At 40.3% G+C, this 21726-nt stretch overlaps 1 protein-coding gene across 1 annotated transcript in view; it reads right to left on the bottom strand.

Annotated features, from left to right (window-relative positions):
- Positions 1-693: 693 nt before the first annotated feature.
- Positions 694-21726, bottom strand: part of htr2aa (5-hydroxytryptamine (serotonin) receptor 2A, genome duplicate a) — a 104542-nt gene continuing 83509 nt past the window's right edge. The window contains exon 3 of the mRNA XM_085374615.1: positions 694-1556. Within this exon, the coding sequence (XP_085230741.1) occupies positions 694-1556 (863 nt within the window). The remainder of the gene's footprint in view (positions 1557-21726) is intronic.

Consider the following 21726-nt stretch of genomic DNA (forward strand, 5'->3'; position numbering starts at 1 on the left):
AGTCTAATCCCCACTGATCCACCCAAAGGTATGATAGAAGGTAGACACCACATGACTGATGCCAGGGAGCTGGCAAAATGAAGAGGCAGCTGAGGTTAGAGCAGCTGAGCATCCATGGAAAATGTAGTTATGTGAACAATGTCTGACTTTTTCACCCTTGTTGTCCAAAGTGTTGTAACAAAATAGAACTGTTTTGTTGGGATGTGCCCAACTGTGTTTCACATCATCCACACGGACGGTACCGTCTTTTCATCTCTCTGATTTGGCTCTCAGACTGGAAGATAACGTTCAAAGATTGTTTGGTGAAAAAAAATTAATTGATATGTTTGTCAAGAGTAATTTTGTCTTTTGCGGCAGTGTACAAAAGATTCTGAAAGAGCAGCGAGCCTGAAGATGGGGATGATGATCTGTGATGCACATGCTTGTTTACAACATTTTTGAGGAGCAATCACAGACCTTGTTCACCTGATCTGTTGATGAAGCTGTGTGAATCTGAGGAAACTGTTGTGGAAATGTTGAGCATTTAAAGGCTTCTTCTGCTTTTTCAGTGACCTCTGTATTTCTGAACCCCTGACTTTGAGGCACATTGTCTTTGGCACTTAAAATCTCAGACCCTACACTGTAACCACAGAGGGGGGAAACTGAAATTGCTTGCACTGGATTGGCCTTTAACCAGGATTTTGTTTCAGTTTCTTACACACAGCTCTCGTCTTTGTCTCCCTGGCTTTTGTTCTGCCTGGATTTTTTCATCTCCTGCCCAGGAGAAGAGAACTCTTTTGCTCCACTGCTACAATGCGCCACTCCATTTCCTAACTTCCCGATGTCTCCCAAAGGTAGCTGGGTGGAGCTGTAAGCCAGTGGGGGGATGGTGTTCACCAGTATAAGCTGAAGAGGTTTCTTCTCTGGCTGGTACTGGCAGCGAACGTATCGCAGAAACGCGGCGCGGTACGTCTTATTGAATAACGTGTAGACCAGTGGGTTGACTGCAGAGGACAAGTAGCCTACCCAGACGAAAACATTCAGCAGACCTCCCATGACTCCCGGGTCACAAACGTCAGGTTCACACACCACCACCAGCACATTGGTGATGAAAAACGGGCACCACATAACCACAAAGAGAAAAAACACCACCCCAAGGACCTTTGAAGCCTTCTGCTCGTTGCTGATCGACTGCATGGTGCGGCGCCCAAAGAGAGAGCCAGATATGCTCCCGCGGGCACCACCCAGCCTGCCGGTGCTCCCTCTGCCTGTGGCGTCACGGCTTATCGATCGCCTGAGGAGTTTCTCGGAGGACAAAGATGTTTGTGGAAAGAAGCTCAAGGTGAAGGTAGTGCTCCATTTGGGCCGTGGGACCAGCTGGTCCAAGCAGAGGGTGGCTTCGTTCTGCAGGGCGTTGATGGTCAGGAAATAGGTGACGACCATGATGGTGAGGGGGATAAAGAAGGCCACGAAGGAGCCGACCAGCACGAAATTGTTATCTGTCAGCAGACAGCTGCCATCTTTGAAGACCTTGGAGTGGTCTCTGAGACCCAGCACAGGAATCGGCATTGAGATCCCTACAGAGAAAGACAACAGCAGAGACATGAGGAGAACATTACAATTAGATAACAACCTCTATGATTCATGTAGATATTAGTGTTTGTGTCTGTACCAGAGGAGATTAGGGTCGGCTGGTGAGAGGAAACCTGGCTTTGTGCAGCAGTGGATGGATTTTCACATGAGTTTAAGTTTTATAGTCATAAATCAAAACTATTATCGGAGCACACTGATTTGCAGGCTTTATCTGTGTAAACAAGCAAAACTTTTTTGGCATAGAGACGCTGAAAAAAGTTCACGTCCCACAGCCCACGGTTTCTATCACTCATTAACAATAAAACAAAGATCCAAGTTACTTAACCTCCTAAGACCCGAACTCTTTCATGGCATGCATTTTAATTTTTTCTTTGCTATTTGGGTTGATTGGGACCTGATGAATGTAAAAACAAAGAATTACCAGATTTTTTGTTTTATTACCTAATTTTTATTTCTGAGACAAATGAGATCCACATATGAGGACATTGGTTTTAAATCTTGATAGAACAGTGGCAGTATAATGTCCTGGTAAGTGGATATCAGGCCCTTGTAGAGAAAAATTAAGTATTTTCATCCAGACATCCAAAAATGTGATGTCCACATATGTGGACGCCAGGTCCTAGGAGGTTAAAGCTCAGCTTTTTTTTCCTTAAGAAAATGACATCCAACTTCACGTCATAGAACTACACCTGTGGTGGCTCCTTGTCTCACTCCAGGACCCTGCCCCACAGTTTGAAACCACTGATTTAGCAGAAGTACTGTATACACACAAACAGTGTGTACATATATTTCACATATATTAAATCAAAGGTTTATGTAGTCAAATAATTGTTTGTTAAGTAAAATATAGACTGAATGTATACCAATCAAACACACTTATTTGACCAGATTCCATTAACTTTAACATTTCACGTTGCAATTATGTAACAAAATTACATGGATTACATTTAAATGTAATCAAATTACTTTAAGTCAGATCTTTGAGCTTAAATATTTCTTTTGAGTGGAGCTCACCAGTCTGCTCTATTTCACCGCACGGACACAACAGTTGGACCGTATCTGTTCCCAAATAAAGGCGTCAAATTTTCCATTAAGTTTGCAGCTAAAACAATTTTTTCCATTTTTCTGTCTGTCACAGTGTGGGAGGAAAGTGCAGGTTTGCCTCCACCTTACTCCTGTGGGCTGAATCTGAGGTTTGACAGTGTTTCCTTCTCCCTCTGTGGCTGACAGTAGCAGTTCACCTTGCATACTTGCCCATTTTATTACCCGATATACATCGGCTTTAAAACGTTTAACGGTGAACTTCCTTTATTGTTTTGGGTTATTTGTTCTTTTTAATTGTCTGCAGGGGCTTTGGCAGTCACACGTTGTGATAAATGTAATAAGAAAATGTCTAAAAAAGGTTTTGGATGATACTAGCAGGAACTGGGTAGAAGGAGATAAACTGAGCAATCTCCCACACGCCATGTTCTCATTACCGGCTCATAACAAATAGAAGGAAAGTGACAGAAGGAGACAGAGATAGAGCGGGGAGAGGAGGAGGGCGAGATGGTTGGAGATGGACGGGCGCAGCGAAGGTAGACTGAAATTGTTGCTGCACATTAGGAGCAGGAGGGTCAAAGATGGATAATTCTCATTAAGTTTGGCTGGTTTGACAGAAAACTGGTTTCGGTGCTTCACTGTGAAGCTTTGCAGCCCTCATAAAAGAGATATTTACTCCCATCCCAGTCGGCCTTCGTCTTGCTTTATTCTCAAGAGAAAGATGGTGCAGAAATGATCAGCCAGTTAATCAGTTTATTGACAACAGTCATGAATGTATAATTTTGAAACGTGAAACAGAAACACCATGACAACAGTGTTTCTGGAACATAGAGGAACATACAGCTGCCTGCTTCAGGGAGCGTGGGTGGGTGGACTGTCATCCTTCTACTTTAAAAGTATCGATGGTATTGTATTTAAAGCTGCAAATGCTGTAGTACAGTTTCAGAAGGTGCTCTGCATTACAAAACACAACAATGACAACAGCAAAATCAGTAAGATACATCATCTGGGAATTGTATTAAAGCAGTTGTAGTAACTTTGAGCTGTTGCTGGCTCTGTTGGTCCTCTAGAAAGCACAAAGGACTGTAAAAGATTTGGTGACAGTCCAAAGAGCTGTACATATTTCATGAGTGTTTGTTTTATTTGTGTAAAATCTGAAATGAAAAAAAAAATCTGTTTTTACAGCTGCTTCAGATACTAAAGTTTGTTTGTTTTTTGACTGAACAGCTTTGAAGATCTTTGAAGAGTGTGCAGTCTAATAGGCAGCTTTAGAGGTTGTGATAACCTGAGCGTGATTATGATGATAATACAACAGGACGTTGTGCCTTTTTGCAGCCTTTTTGTCTCTTTCCACCTGGACTTTACTATGATGCTTTTGATTCCTTGTTTTGAACTTTTGAACTTGTTACAATGTAATGTTGAAATTCTTGCAACGTCACTAAAACAACACTAAAACACTAAAAACAAAAGCTGACCAGTTATTTGGAAATATACTGTGGTGTAGTATTATCATCAGTGACAACGATGAGGCCGCCTACAGGGAGGAGGTGGATCGTCTGGATGAGTGGTGTGACAGAAACAACCTGCTGCTTAACACCGAGAAGACCAAGGAGCTCATCGTGGACTACAGGAGGAATGCTGACCCACATCCACCCATCCACATTAAGGGGACGGCTGTGGAGCGTGTGAGCAGCTTCAAGTTCCTGGGAGTCCACATCTCCGAGGATCTCACCTGGACGACCAACTGCTCCAAGCTGGTCAAGAAGGCTCACCAGCGCCTCTTCTTCTTGAGGACTCTGAGGAAGAACCACCTGTCCTCAGACATCCTGGAGAACTTCTATCGCTGCACCATCGAGAGCATCCTGACCAACTGTATAACAGTCTGGTACGGGAACTGCTCTGCCTCGGACCGGAAGGCGTTGCAGAGGGTCGTGAAAACTGCCCAGCGCATCGCCGGAGCACCACTTCCTGCCATAAAAGACATCTACAGGAAGCGGTGTCTGAAAAGGGCTGGGAAAATCATCAAAGACCCCAGTCACCCATCACATGGACTCTTCACCCTCCTGCCCTCTGGGAGGCGCTACAGGAGCCTCCGGACTAAGACCACCAGGTACCGGAACAGCTTCTTCCCCACAGCTGTCAGACTCCTGAACTCTGCCTCCTGACATCTGACCCACGTTAAACTCATAGACAGAACATACACACACCCACAATGGACAACTGTACCCTCAAACACACAATAATAACATGGACTGAACCACCACTCACAACCACTAGCACTTTATATAGCCTCTGTAGAAATTATCTACACCCTCACTTATCTTAACTGCACTACTGTATAGCTCTGTAATAATCATTCTGTACATATGATAATTTTTAACCCTACAACTGTTTACAACTTGCACAGTTCCCATTTCTGTATAACAGTATATCTCAGATTCTGTAAAGTTATTTATTTCATATTCTGTATAGTTTTTCATATTTATATCCTGTTCATAGCCTGTACATACCTATAGTTATAGAATATTCACAACATACTTCATACCGTGTACATTATAACATACCATAATAGACCCATTTCTGTAATATATTTACATATCTATATTATTGCTAATATATATTGTAATATACCTATATCACTAAAGCACTTCTGGATGGATGCAAACTGCATTTCGTTGCCCTGTACCTGTGCATGTGCAATGACAATAAAGTTGAATTCTATTCTATTCTATTCTATTCTATTCTATTCTATATAATCAAATAAAGTTACTCATGTCCAGGTATTAACAAATTAATACCCATTATCCATTGCCTACTCCCATAAAAGTTTGGTTAATGAAAGTAAAGTAAGTAAGTAAATCTTGCTTCCATTATCTCACTTTTACTTCTCTACAAACATCTTAAAGTACGTTTAAAAAGAATGAAGACTATCTATATAAAATATGATATTGTTCTCTTAAAAGGAGTTTTGGACTCTCGTCATGTCTTATTGTGGTTGATTTTGATCTCTTTGCCATTTAATCTCTTCATATAATTTTTATGTAGTTTAGGTTGAGTTTGTCAGAGTCTTTAACTTTTGGTCATTTCTGGCATGTCTTATTGCTTGCTTAACCTTCTAATGAGAAACATTAAAGATGGATTTTACCCAGAGCCGCCCTGACACTTTGGGCCCAAGACTCTTACGTAGCAGGCCTGTCCCTCCGTGACAAATGCAAACTCAGACACGCTCACAATGTTTGATTGAGAGCTGAAGAGTGCTTTTAGACTCGAGGCTCACAGACAAGCATGATATGGCATCTGCTGTGCCGTTATTAAACTCCATGGTGATAACATTCGGGCTAAATGTCGATGTGCTATCAAGCTCCTCATTACAAAATTACGTTTTGTAGGTGAGTAGAGGCTGTCTGCTGTGGATATGTGGCTTTGTATGTTTTTAAAAAGCAGGTGATTAGGCACAGACGTATTTTTCATCATTACTGTGGAGCGGTTAGGCAGCTGACGGACTGAAGGTGTCAAAGAAAAAGAAACACTCAAAAACAGAGCTGGATTCAAAGAGAAAGGAAATATCATTAGTAACTTTAAATTGCTGTCTGCTTCATATCCAGCCGATCAAACGTTATTTGTCGAGGTGACGGTGATACAAGTCCCTGGATTAATTTTGTTCTTCAGATAAGTCCCTCAAGCATCCATCACACAGAATCACAGAAATCAAAAGCTAGTTGTTGTTTTTTGTGTTTTTTGGCCTCCTTCTCTTGTCCCTGATGGCAAACTCAACACTGAGGACATGAAACAAATCGGTCAGGAAATAATATATCAGAGGTGGAAAAGAAGATGAAAGACGATCAAGTGGGAGAAAACAGAGGGGAGGGAGACACAAAGGAGATGAAGAAGAAGAGAGAGATGATGGAGAATGCTTCAGTCTGGAAGTATAAATCAAGACATTTAGGAGAATCAGTGCAGCCTGAAATCTGATTGGAAAATGCTTCAAACAGCTGGTTTGTGCTTAGAACTCTGAAAGCAAAAAAACGATGACTATAAGCTTTTTATTGTACTGCATTCATCTGATAAAAGCAGTGATTTCTTTTAGTTCTCTGTACCTGCTTTAACTGCGAGGTGTGGAGGTGGAATGAGCTGTTAGATTAAGGAACAGGGGACTATTTTTCCTGCCAAGAAACAACTTTGCTTAGATGTGCATTAGAATTTATATGGGCCTACATAACTGATAAAAAGATTTTATAAGAAATTTGTCACTGGGGATTAGGAAACTGAGATCTGTAGAAATAGAAAGACACAAAGAAGCTTACAGGAAACTTGCTTGGGGCACTTTCTTACGTGTTGTTATATTGTATAATATCTGTTTGGTGCAAATACACACAAAAAAGGAAAAATCATCAATTTACCAACGAAGAAGAGGGATTTAGGAAGCAGCGTGAACAGACTGCAAATACAGAAAAGACAAAATAGCACAAAATTTAAAAAAAAAAAAATCAGTTTTTTCATTGCTTGAATTATTCCCATTAATAGCTGCTTACATAATATGAACATCATTATATGAATTAACAGATGCAGCCGCTTAAAATGGCTCATCCCTGACAGGACAATGATGGATGCCTGATGTAGTCCTGACCGATTACCGACTGATAGATGAGCGTAATATCAATTTAAAAACCACCACTAAATAACAGGAAGGAAAACCTTAATATTTATGGAAGTCACATAGTAGTAGACTGCATTTATTGTAAACAACAATTTAGGCTCAATAAAAAATGAAGTTCTACCAGTCTCAGAAATAAACTCCACATCTGGTTTGGGATCTATGAGGAGGCTTGTGTGCAAGAATATTATTTTTCTGTATTTAATTTACTTTTAAATTGTATCTATGAATGAGGAACTGTTTACTGGAAATAGTTTTGGTGATTTGCAGAGTAAAATGGTAAATGGCCTGTATTTGTATAGCACTTTTCTAATCCCTAAGGACCCCGAAGCGCTTTACACAACCAGTCATCCACCCATTCACACACTGGTGATGGCAAGCTACATTGTAGCCACAGCCACCCTGGGGCGCACTGACAGAGGCGAGTAAATGTCTGAATGGTCAAACTAACTGTAAAGTTTTATCCATTTGATTTAAGGGTTTTTAAAAAAATATATTTTAATGGGTGTAGAGGTTCACAATGAAAGCTATTGCAGAATGTGAAATTCATTTCAGTTTTATTTATATAGCATCAAATCAAAACTGTGGCCTCAATGCTTTATGTTATTAGGCAAAGACACCGTACAATAATACAGAGAAAATCATCTATAGCTGACAATCCAAGTCAAAGGTTTTTTGAAGAATGCGGCATTTCTTGGTTACACTCTGCAGTTGAGTGAAAGGAGTGTGTTTATAGTGGAAAGCAGATACGCCCCAAGGAATGAAGGGGAGAATCCCTGTTGGCTAACCTCTGGTTAAAGCCGGCAACTTTGAATGGCAGTATCTATTGTTGATGAGACGTCAAAAGGACCACAGATGAAACTACAGGAATACTACAATCAGAACTGAAAGAGCTGAAGAAATGTAGCAGATTTACAACCATTTAATAACTTGCATGCGTTTTATCTATATTATTTGATACCAGATGTTCCACAAACTTGTGTTGTAGGATAATATATTTTGAATTATGATAGCATATTTATCTTCACTCAATGCTTGGGTAAATTTACAAGGATAAGCTCTAACTCCAGTCAACATGCAGCTGTTTTTGAAACACCTGCTTGTTCATCTAAGTAGGGAATCATAAGATAAGATAAGACTTTATTGATCCTACGATGTAGAAATTTTTGCATTGAAAAACAAATTAAGTGCAGTGCATACAATCCTGCAGATGCAGGTCAGGAGCTGCAGTCTATGTTCATATCATGAGAATGTAGAGAATGTGATCTGAGTGAACTCGGTGAATTTTCTACTGTTTTTGTGTGTTTACAAAGCAGTCCATAGAGCTGCAGTTCTACAGATGGAAAAAACTTTTGTTAGTTTTCTGTCTGGAGCTGAAAGAAAGGCTACTGTAGCACACATTCAGCCTCGAGGCAAATGGGCTACTAAGGAAGATATTGGGTTTCTCTTCTCTTGTGAAAATGATCAACCTTCAGAGAGCTGAATTCAAAGACACTCACACAACCTTTTTACTGCTGGTTTCTTTGATCTGTGAGTCTTGATTTGTTTGCCATAGAGGTTTGCAGATGTGTCGTCCGTTTGAGCTGTTTGTGTCTGTTTTTGGCTAAAGTGCTGCTATGAGATGATTCAAATGGAGAAAATCCAGTGCTCTGCTCTATCAGAGCCACTGAGGATATAGTGATGAATATGAAATCAGTGATTCATCACTGGTGATAGTCAAAGCCATGAGTAGTATCAGTAGTCATTACCACATGAGTACTCATGGGCCAGACCTCACCCATCTTTATACTTGACCTTAATTTTGGTCTGAAATACACAGTTAAAATAGATTTTGATCACACTATCCACAATAGAGTCAAAAGTACTTTAATGTGTAGTTTTACTGTAGGCATCTCATGAACATACACTCACACATTCAAATCAAAAGCACATGACATTTCTTTCCTTTGTTATTTTGGACTTCTTACGAAATTTTCTTCAGTTTGAGAAATTTCAAGAAAGTTGTGATCCTGAAGTTAACCCAGAACCAACTAGTTCAATAAATGCTGTTTCTGGGCCAAAGAAGAAGATCAGGTTCTCAATCATATAAAAGAGGAGTAGATAAAGTACAGTGGGGTAAAAAAGTATTTAGCCAGCCACCGATTGTGCAAGTTCCCCCACTTAAAATGATGACAGAGGTCAGTAATTTGCACCAGAGGTACACTTCAACTGTGAGAGACAGAATGTGAAAAAAAAAATCCATGAATCCACATGGTAGGATTTGTAAAGAATTTATTCGTAAATTAGGGTGGAAAATAAGTATTTGGTCAATAACAAAAAAACAACTCAGTACTTTGTAACATAACCTTTGTTGGCAATAACAGAGGTCAAACGTTTACTATAGGTCTTTACCAGGTTTGCACACACAGTAGCTGGTATTTTGGCCCATTCCTCCATGCAGATCTTCTCGAGAGCAGTGATGTTTTGGGGCTGTCGCCGAGCAACACGGACTTTCAACTCCCGCCACAGATTTTCTATGGGGTTGAGGTCTGGAGACTGGCTAGGCCACTCCAGGACTTTCAAATGCTTCTTACGGAGCCACTCCTTTGTTGCCCGGGCGGTGTGTTTTGGATCATTGTCATGTTGGAAGACCCAGCCTCGTTTCATCTTCAAAGTTCTCACTGATGGAAGGAGGTTTTGGCTCAAAATCTCACGATACATGGCCCCATTCATTCTGTCCTTAACACGGATCAGTCGTCCTGTCCCCTTGGCAGAAAAACAGCCCCATAGCATGATGTTTCCACCCCCATGCTTCACAGTAGGTATGGTGTTCTTGGGATGCAACTCAGTATTCTTCTTCCTCCAAACACGACGAGTTGAGTTTATACCAAAAAGTTCTACTTTGGTTTCATCTGACCACATGACATTCTCCCAATCCTCTGCTGTATCATCCATGTGCTCTCTGGCAAACTTCAGACGGGCCTGGACATGCACTGGCTTCAGCAGCGGAACACGTCTGGCAGTGCGGGATTTGATTCCCTGCCGTTGTAGTGTGTTACTGATGGTGACCTTTGTTACTTTGGTCCCAGCTCTCTGCAGGTCATTCACCAGGTCCCCCCGTGTGGTTCTGGGATCTTTGCTCACCGTTCTCATGATCATTTTGACCCCACGGGATGAGATCTTGCGTGGAGCCCCAGATGGAGGGAGATTATCAGTGGTCTTGTATGTCTTCCATTTTCTGATGATTGCTCCCACAGTTGATTTTTTTCACACCAAGCTGCTTGCCTATTGTAGATTCACTCTTCCCAGTCTGGTGCAGGTCTACAATACTTTTCCTGGTGTCCTTCGAAAGCTCTTTGGTCTTGGCCATGGCGGAGTTTGGAGTCTGACTGTTTGAGGCTGTGGACAGGTGTCTTTTATACAGATGATGAGTTCAAACAGGTGCCATTCATACAGGTAACGAGTGGGGGACAGAAAAGCTTCTTACAGAAGACGTTACAGGTCTGTGAGAGCCAGAGATTTTCCTTGTTTGAGGTGATCAAATACTTATTTTCCACCCTGATTTACGAATAAATCCTTTACAAATCCTACCATGTGAATTCATGGATTTTTTTTTCACATTCTGTCTCTCACAGTTGAAGTGTACCTCTGGTGCAAATTACTGACCTCTGTCATCATTTTAAGTGGGGGAACTTGCACAATCGGTGGCTGACTAAATACTTTTTTGCCCCACTGTAGATTGTAAACCTATACAAATATAGATATTATCTTGAGACTGAAAAATAATGCAACCACAACCACATGAGGGTTTTTTTCTTCCTGCCAGCCGTCAGCTCTGTGTTGTAGCCAGCAGACTCTGTTAGTTAGATGAGGGTTTGTACACATCACAGCAGCAGCTCTAGATGGATTAGAGTCTTATTTCCTGCTGTAAATATGTTGACATTCAGTACTGGAAGACACCAGGATGACAAGTGGCTACAAAATTGGCAAACATGTCGTGGTGACAAAGACTCTGGTCTTTGCTGTTGGCTTTAATTAGTCAATTTTTCACAAAGAGCTGGCAGCATCCAAGTCATGTTATTCTTCTGTTAAATCCATTTTAATTCTGACCTTTGAATGGGCCTGTTTTCTATCTTCATGCACGGGACTGTGCCATTCATGTCTCCAGACGTGAATGTTTATTTTGGATCTTTCTGCAGCGCCCTGGATCATAATCTCTTTTTAATGAAATTAATTTTACTATTGGTACAGTAAGCTGCAATATGACAAAGACAACAGTAAACTGCACTTAAAGGAAAAGTTGAAGGGTATGGAGGAAGTATACTGAGGCTTTTCCCTTTCAAACTGAGAATGAGATAAATGTCACTTATTTGAGCTTAGTGTAAGTCTAAGTTCTTGGGTAATGTTTTCATGAATGTTACAAAAACGAAAATTTGAAAATTCTATTGTTTTCTATTTAACAGATGAAAGGTTTTCAGGTTCTCCACAGTTCAGTGATTGCTTTGTCCCAGTTCTTTTGCAGCAGGTTTTGAAATTTGACAAAATTAACATGAGTAAAGCTCACTGATTAAACAAAGATGCATATGTCCTGTTTTGGTGAAATTATGCAAACTGTAGGCTCAGTTTTTTGTTCTTAGATAAAAAGAGAAGGACCCGGTGTGGTCTTCTGCTGTTGTGCATTGAGAGATGCTCTTCCAAACAACAAGTGGTTATTTGAATTACTTTTGCCTTCCTGTCAGCCCAAATTCTCCTCTGAGCTCTGGTAACAATAGGGCGTTTGTGCCAAGACAACTGCCTCTCACAGGATATTTTCTTTATTAGGCCAGTCTGTGTAAACCCTATGGATAATTGTGCAGGAAACTTTCAGTAGCTCAACAGTTTCTGAAACAATTTATGACATTCTTAAGTAACTCTGAATTCCACAATCAGAGTCACCTAAATCCCCTCCGTTCCCCTATTCTGATGCTCTGCCTGATCTTAACCATCTATATGCAATTAGTTCGTGCCAAGTTGCCGAGCACTTGGACACTAGCAACTGTTTATAAGTGATGTAAATGTTTTGCATTTAACTGTATGTTGTTTACTTGAAATGCAGTCTCTTCTGCTCACTCTGAAGCTTTCTGCCTCGTGATCATTTATTCACATAATATCAGGTAAGAGCCCCAGCAGGAGGTAAAGCAGCAAAAACAAAAGAAGACTTCAGTACTGAGTGACGCAGATGTCTTCTCTCTGACTTCACTGAGCGGAAAAGGGAAAACAAGCCTCTCAGGAAATGGTCTGTAATAAATGTGGTTTGTGTCAAAATATGTTTCCACCCCAGTGAATCAATATTTGTGGTGTTCATGCTTAACAGGCAATGCTAGAAATTCATGAGTCTTTAAAGTTGTTTGTCCCACACAAGCAGATGGAGTCTCACTTTTACGAATGTCTCACACATCAACTGCTGTTACAAGGAGATACATCTGGCCTGTTTCCAACATCCCTGTCTCACTTCTCATTTCTGTTTTGTCACCTAACACTTTTTTCTATACATTTCTCCTCTTTGATATAATCTCCACTTTCATTATAATAGCCATGTTACAGACTGTGGCACCTAAATTGTTTGTTATTGCACAAATCTTTTTGTAATTGCATTTTGTTAGGCACTCTTCTTGGCTGCAGTGGTTATTATTATATTTACATGCTTCCAGCTCCCGTTTCTGCTCGATGACAACTCGTACTTTTCCACTCGCCTTTTTCTCCCTTTTCGCGCTCACAGACACATAACGGGTATGGCAGTCCATTCTCCCTGCAGCACGGACTATACTGCACATGATGCTACATTCTTTAGAGCTATGCTTGTAGCATTCTGCCTGTTAGCTTAGCACAACAACAACAACAAAAAGCCGCTCTCTCACCCAGGAAACACGCAGAGAGAGAGCGTCACCCAGTAACCATGGCAACCGTAACGCTGCCACCTGGAACAACAGAACGTAGCTGTCAAACAAAACCCAAACAGTCCTGACCCGCGACAAAATGAAACAGGAAAGTACCGCAGTGTAATCCATTTATTTCAACAAAGTAACTGTATTCTAAATACCACCTTTTTAAACGGTAACTGTAACGGAATACAGTTACTCATATTTTGTATTTTAAATACGTAACGGCTCTACATGTATTCCGTTACTCCCCAACACTGTCTCCTCCTCTCTCCTCTGTACATAATACTGATGCATTTATTATTAAGGTTTTTTACATCAAGGAGGAACGATTATGTGGTGATTCAGTTTTAACATTAACTCTTCAAAAAAACTGTTCATGCCCAATTCAATGGCTGCTCTCAGGATTAAGTCAGCACAGCGACTTCACCACATGCAGAGGTCTGCGTCAAAATAACACATCTAAAAAATTTAAAAATTCAGGTCCTCATTTTTATAACAATGGCAACATTTATCTACAAGTTCTTATGATGTTTTCAGAGAACACTTGAAGGATGTTTATAATTTTTAGTTTATCATTTGCCGCATTCTAAAATCCTTTTCAGGGTGCTTTTGAGGCCTGTGTGTGTGTGGTTTGTGAGTGCAGCGTAACGCATCTGTAAAGAAATACATGAACATTTCAGTTATGTAACTCTAGAGATGTTCTCACTATCTCACACACTCGCACATCATCAGCATGCATTCATGCATGTCAGTGTGAGCATCTACACCCTCCTATCCTCCTCTGTGCAGGAATCTGTAAGTCCTGATGCTAGGTCCAATCAGATCAGACTATAACCTCAGCTCACTGCAGTAGCTTGAGCAGGTGTGAGTTAACAACAACCACAACACTCTGACAAGGAAGCCACCGGGCTCCGCTCTCCTCCTTTCTCAGACAAACTCAATCCCTAGGAGGCGCCGAGGCGGAGTAGTGTGCCACTGAGGCGTGTTCGGGGTGCTCCAATGTGCCTGAAGGCAGGACTGGCTGCCTGCCCCACTGACATCGCATTATTCAACTCATCGTGATGTTGACTCTGTGGATCCTCCGCTTAGTTGGTAGGTTTTAGCCCTGAGGTTTTTGCATGCATAGTGTATTACACATAAAAGTTCTAAGCACTTACAGGAGGCTTTCAAATATACTGCAGGGAACAGTTTCTATTTATCAAATAATACTTAAATGCTGTGATCTCTTTCCTCACATTTCCTCACATATGTTGGATTGCTGGCTGCACTTGTGTAATTAAACCGACTTGTTTAAACAATTTATAGAAATATTTTTAGTGCATTTCACATTTTGTCTTGCATACTGCCTGCTAGTCACGTGTCTGTGGCTTTTAGAGCAAACTTAATGCAAAGGCCGATTGTTTCCCTGCATCTCGACATTTTCACATACTGACCGATTCATCAGCAAGCAGCTTCGTTTTAGTTAACAAACTGAAAAGTTCATTGAAGATCAGGGAGTTGAGTTCTTAACCCAGTGTCAGTGCAGTTTAAAATGTTAATTAGAAAAACCATGTTGAAGAAAGAGTCAGTGCAATGTCAATGCAATGTAGTAATGTTTTGAAAGAAAGACGAGAGTAACGAAGGAAGAAAATAAAACGAAAATGTCAGGTAGACTTGGGTCGGTCTCTTAAAAGGAACCAAGAACATCGAAACTGAGCGCTATTAAAGAGCACACTGCTGGTTTTATCCATTATATGCAGCGGTGCACTTTACCAGCACGTCACCACTCAGCAATTTTAAAAAATACCTTTAGCTTTTAGACTGATGTCGAACCTTCCAGTCAGCCAAATTTTTCAATATTTTTTCCCCTTTGTTTTACATTTTACAGTGTGGAAGAATAATGAAGACCAAAATAAGAAAAAAAAGAAATAACTCCAACACATCTGGAAAGTTTTTAACAACTTTGAAAGTTTAAAGTGCAGTTGCAAAGACCATCAAACACTGTGATGAAACTCTCACATGAGGATGGCCCCAAGAAAGAGCAAGAGTTCCCTCTGCTGCAGGGGATTAATGCTTCCCAGAGTCCCAGGAGCAGATTATATTAACTATTTAGAGACATTAACCTGTTAACATCCACGTTCTATGGACTTTCCAGGAACGTGTTCTAGCTCCTGTAATGATTCTTGATTAGCATGTGCTGAAAATGCAGCTTTGGCATAATTCCTCTTAGAGTCCTGTAGGTAACCTGATGGGTGTCTATTAATACTCTCAATTGCTTTGTCAACAAGGAGCGAAGGAGAGAGCCCTCCAACCACAGGGCAAACAAAGAGACGTAGAGCCACAAACTCTCCCATCTACACCCTTCAGGCTTGCTTTTGGACTGTTGGACTGTTGAGATAAACTTTGAATATACTATATTTATTGGAGATAATGTATTGGAATTTCAGGAGCAGGACCACGCCTCCAAACACACTCCTTCGGGTTGTCATCTAAATAGGTTCCCCCACCCTCCCTCCCTCCTTGTTCTCTATTCTTTAACTTCTTCACTTCTATTTAGTACACGGGGATCTGCCAGGCCCAGGAACCATCACCAGTCCCCTTCGATGCCTTCCCCAAACCGCAGCTCAATTCATGTCAAAGCATTCACTTTTACCTACTAAAACGCTGTCAAACCTAAAATGAGGACGTGGGCCCAGCTAGTGAAATTACACTCTGGTGCTACCAACACAATGGGTAGTTATTCCTGTTATACTTTGAGGTCTGCTGCCTGGGGTGCATGGCATATTGTAAGTCTTGTTTTGAGTCTGTGCATTCACAAAAAACAGGAAGGCACTCAAACGTTGGCGTGGACTCTTGCGCTCATGGTCTGATGATGAACTTTATGTTAGTTGGACCGAAGCAGACCTTAGCATGTGGACAAAAGTATAATTAAAAGCTTTAGCCAGTGCACCTGGGGGGCACCAACACGGGAAAAGGAGAAAAGTCCACACAAAAAGACCCCGGGTGACCAGTAAATTTAACCCATGCAACAGTGCTAACCACCATCATGCTCACTGGTGGATGTTAAGATATTAAGTAAGAGGTAAACTGTTTTAGCCAGGAAATACAACTAATGGAAATAACCAGCGGCCTGAAGAGATGTGAGGTGATAGTTTAAATGAGGATGTTTGGAAAGACAAGTTTGTTCTCCAGCTAAAACTAATCACGGGCAGAACTGTTCCTGCATGCGTGAAATAACCGAGAGTAATGAAGAAAAGTTCTCAGCCGAACGTTAACCAGTGCAGGTTGCATCACCAAAACAAACTTTAATGTCTGTGAGTCATGTAGCCCCTCAAGGCTGGAGGACAGAAAACATGTCTCCTGTCAGAAACCAAGCACAAGAGACGCTTTCGGGAAACAGTGTGGAAATGAAACTGAGCAGGACAGGTGAAATGATCAAAATCAGAAAAAAGCTCCTGGGCACAGATGTGAAAAAGCCCTCCCACTCTCCCCTCATAGACACGAGACACTGAGATGTGTTGTGAATCTCTTTGTGGCTGATTTGTCACTCATTCTTTCATTTTGATTGATCTCTCTGGTCATTTTGCACATATTTGTTTTCATTCTTTTCCCCTTTTCCTGGTCGTGTCGAGTCTCTCAGTCATGTCTTTTTGTGGTTACTTTACATCTGTGTGTATTATCCTTTTAGCTTTCAGTTTAACCTCTTTCTCGTTAGTAGTGGCTCTTTCTTTGAACCCCTTTCTGATTTTTCAGGGTGATTTTAAAGTCATTCTCTATGCGTTTCTGTTGAGTTCACACCTCAGTTTTTTGGTTACATTTGTTTTTAGTTGTTTGTGTGTCTGTGGTCTTTTTTGCATCTTGTGTTCACACTGTATCTGTTTTGTAAATTGTATCTGTTTTGTAAATATATCTGTCCATTTTAAGTAGATTTAGTCCTTTATTTAGGTTTTTTCTGCTGTAATGTTTCACTTAAATTGTCATTTTATGGTATTTTTCTGCATGCATGTTCATACAGTGATGTCGCACACACACAGTCACACAACAAAAAATGTGAATATGTGGACAAAGTCTTCATTAGTGGACAATCAGGTGTGCCTCCTTAGCAACATTTGTACACTGCTTCTTTGTTTTACTTTTTTTTTTTTAAATAGCAGAATTTCTTTTTAGCAATTAGGCTTTTTTTCTTCTTCTTTGGTTGGTTTTGTGTTTTTGCATTATTTGGCATTTGTTATTACTGAGTTACATTGTGCTACTAAATTACACTGACAATGTGTAGGCTTAAGAAAAATGAATAATATACACAAAATAACTACTGGAGAGATGCAGCACAGGAAGAAGAGTGGGCCATCCACTAATTAACCGGTCAACATCTACTTAGCTTTTCCTTTTCAAACCGAGCTACTGAGCTTCAGTCAGCTGATTTTAATTAATGTGCAGCGAGGTGAAAACTGGTGGTGCATCTACAATTTCTGAGTAGTGGAGATATGAACATTTATTTTATTTTTATTGCAATAAAACACACACATGCGCTCAGTCAATCAGCTCACACTAATGGCTGATTGTAAGCAGAGTCATGTGTGGTATCAGATTAGAAAAGGACATCAGTGGTATTGCACATCACTACCATTAAATGTATAACAGCACACTTATAGCAGTCAAACTTAACTCCACCTGAAACTGGATCTTATGGAAATTACGTACCTGCGTCAGTTTATTTGGACTATACAGTAAATGATGAGTGAATCTTAGCTTTCGTGCTGTGGAGCTGGGCTAGGATGGAAGGCTAAATTATTAGTCAGCTACTGTGGCATGAGTCAGTCATTAGCAGCCACGGTGCAGAAGGACAGAGTTAATGAAGTGGAGCCAACAGGATGCAAACTCGGAACTCAGGGTCATTCGGGAGTTCGGAGGCATTAGGGGAGGCTGACAGCTCTAAATAAATCAGTGTCTTTGCTTTTGGTCAATAAAGTTTGGAGACAATATAATGACTGGACAAAATGTTATTTGGTTTAATGGACAAAGCATTTGGAGGGAAGTTATCTCTTGTTTCAGTTTTCCAATAAATAAATGTTTTTTTATGGTTGTTTTTGCTTCTTTAATTCTTTTCTCCACCCCACCTCCTTCATCAAATGTGAAGGCTGCTATTGAATTCATTCATTCACAATCATTTCTTTGAACTGTTTAATTTGACTCATTATGATGGTCCTGTCATAGCAACAGACTTTGTCAATTTATTATAATTTCAGCGCTGAATTGTGTATTTCTCAACAACACACTGTAACAATATTAAATTGTTGTAATCCACCTTTTCCCGTCTTACAGCTCTTATTGCCTCCTCAGCCATCAAAGGAAGGACGTTCACTCCTTTGAACTCCTTTCTCATTTTTTCTTTATCTGTAAATGTTGTGAGGCCTTTAAGACCTTTAGATTTGCTATTATACAAACAACTGTGGCTAGTTTCTTCCACCGAAATAAATCACTTCTTGAATTTGATTGCAACTACTTGACCAACAATGAATCAAACTGCAAGGAAGGTTCTTTTATAGATGAGCATAAAGGTGTACAGATTCCCTTTAGATCGCTTCGCTAGCCTTGAAACAAATATCTGGACACCTAAGCCTTATTTGAAAATGTACAAATGTCAAATCAAATGTATTTGAATAAAAGGCAGCAAAAAGTTACAAAAGGGAAGTTTGTCAGATTTTAAATCACACTCAACAGTAGCTTTTAGGATCACAGTTACAGTTTTGTTTTATCCTTTAGCTAGCAGGAGTGCTTTTATCACCTGGGCCTGGAAGCATCAGTACCCTTCAGTTCATCCGCACTACAGCATCAAGAAACTGACGTCTTTCATCATAGAATCCCATAGGATGCTTTTATGATGCTTTGGCTTGCATGCACTTTTCTTTTAACGTCTCTCCACTGATTTGTCTTCGTGTTTAGGTTTAGGTCATGACACAATCATCGGCTTGTGCCTGTTGAGTTAGTGCTTATCATTTACTTTGTATATCTTCACCTTTTTTTCCCCGAAGTTCCAGAGTCCAAATTTGTGGCCTCTCCAAGCTGCATGTTTAACCATCCAGAGCAGCATCTTTGAAATCATCTGAAAGACCTGATTAATTCATATTAAGGCTGTTAAGGAGTTAACTATTAAGGAGTTAACTACAGGAAATGTCTTTATGTCTTTTAATGCCAAATGTCTTTTAGACACCATGCCAGTTAAAGTGTTCAAGGATACCGAAGCACTAATTAACACACCTACATTAGATCTGACCTTTATTGAATGGCTATGCACCAGTCTTTTTAAGCTGCTGATTGAAGTTGATTAGAAACCCTTCTACTGATCCAGGCGATGTAACAAACTGCAGACCTGGGACCAAACTAGCATTCATAATCCTTCAAACTATGTAACTATGTTTTTATTTGAAAGATTCACAGAAACAGCACTGGGGAAAGTCGTCATAAGAGAGGCTGGATAAATGCTGCTGGCATTAAAGCAATGGTTAAAACATATTATACAGAATGCAGTTTTTTCACTGACTCTTCCTGACACTTGGAGCTGGAATTCCACAGAGTTACAGCATGTGCTAAAAACAACACTTTTTACACTGTTAATTAGGTGGGACCTTAATAACACATCTGTATCTCCCGGCTACGACTGCAATATATGTAATATATTTCAAGTTCTTGTTGTGATGAAAAGTTTTTTCTTTATATACAGACTGTGGTATAGATGCAACTAGACCCTGAGATCACTGAAATAAATTAGACGAAGATAAAAATGGTCTTTTTGTCATTCTTTAAAAGCAGTACACCATGCTTTTTGTATAAAAAGCGGGATAATAACCAAAACCATTAATGCATTCGTAGTGCGGTTTCCTCCAGTGCCCTTTATGTGGCTGTAGCTCAGGTGGCAGAGCAGGTCAGCCACTAATCAGAAGGTCGGTGGTTCGATCCCAGGCTGCATCCTGGCTGCATGCCAAATATCCTTGGGCAAGATACTAACCCCATGTTTGCCTACTGGTGGTGGTCAGAGGGCCCGGTGGCGCCTGTGTCCGGCAGCCTCGCCTCTGTCAGTGCGCCCCAGGGCAGCTGTGGCTACAATGTAGCTTGCTATCGCCAGTGTGTGAATGTGTGTGTGAATGGGTGAATGACTGAATGTAGTGTGAAGCGCTTTGGGGTCCTATGGACTAGAAAAGCGCTATACAAATGCAGGCCATTTACCTTTACCTCTACCATTAGAAAATCTAATGTCTTTCACGCTGATGCTTGTATTGTGCTTATTTGAGGCTGAGATGCTTCATTAAAGCTCATCGAGATCTTTCCTCTTACCTTTTTTTGTTTAACTGTGTGTTGAAGATTGGACTGATGTGTTTGTATGTCACATTTCTTTGTGGATGTTGTGTTTACTGACAGTAGTATTTTGAGGAAAAAAGATCTTATCAGTGATTTTTGCTGCATCTGTCACAGCTACAAGGTCAGAAAATGGTCAGAGCTAACCTGACAGTTTCTCCAGTTGATGAAATATTAATATTATATTGTCTAAATCGTCCCTGTATTTAAAGAACATAATGTGTGAGTAATTTCCATTTTCATAACTAACATAGAAGCACAAGAGGGTAACACAGGTCGGACATTATTTTCTTTTAACTAAGCACCATGCTGATTTCTAATCTTGATTTTTAGACTTAATCATTATTACATTCACAATCAGAATTTCTTTCAGGGAAAACTTTTTTCACTGGTTTGTTTCGGTGTTGCAGTTCTTACCCTCCCTAAAGGTCCAAACTCACTCACGGATTAATTTGGCTGCAGCCAACATAATGAATTTATTATAATTGAGTTCATTTAGTAAACAAGGTCAATGAGATGCAAACGTTGCAAAAGGTTTCTGTAAGTAACTCTGTGAAAACGTCACTAACTCTTTGGGATCTTCTGGTTCTTCTTGTTCTGATCACCCCAAAGTATTGGCAATCAGTAGGACTGGCACTGAGCAGTGCTGATTTTCTAACCCTGGAATATTTCTAACATTTTGAGTTATTTTCCAGTGTTAGAAAATCAGCACTGCTCAGTGTTAGCCATTGTTAATCTTCAAAACTGACTAGGTTACTTTTAAACATATAACACTGTCAAAAGTGTTAATTTAACACTCAACAGTGTTGTATTTAACACTCAGAGGTGTGGACCCTTATAGACTCCAGTGTTAATTTAACACTGGAGATTTTGCTGTGAGGGACAGAAAAACTGAAGCAGAAAAAGTGCAAACTTCACCAACATCTGATGATATTTTTGCACACTGCCAGTTACATGCAATCACGTGAAGCTGAGATCTTTGATTTCATCTTTATGTTTCTTGTTTTTCTTAGTAAATAATTAAAGCTAATATGCACTCCCATCCAACCACCACTATGGTTGCAGGTCTTTGACTACGGTCCCATCATTACATTTCCTGCTCATCTATGTCCATTGAACTGAACAGCTGGAGACCAGCCAGACTAGCAGAAACCAGTTATCAAGACTTGATTGTTCCCCGTCCTTTCCAAAAAATTATATGAAGCCATAAACGTCTTGTGGAAAATT

This window comes from Diplotaxodon limnothrissa, linkage group LG16 (genome assembly GCF_057381915.1).
Source record: "Diplotaxodon limnothrissa isolate DT_005_m linkage group LG16, D_limnothrissa_male_GT1.1, whole genome shotgun sequence".
NCBI lineage: Eukaryota > Metazoa > Chordata > Actinopteri > Cichliformes > Cichlidae > Diplotaxodon > Diplotaxodon limnothrissa.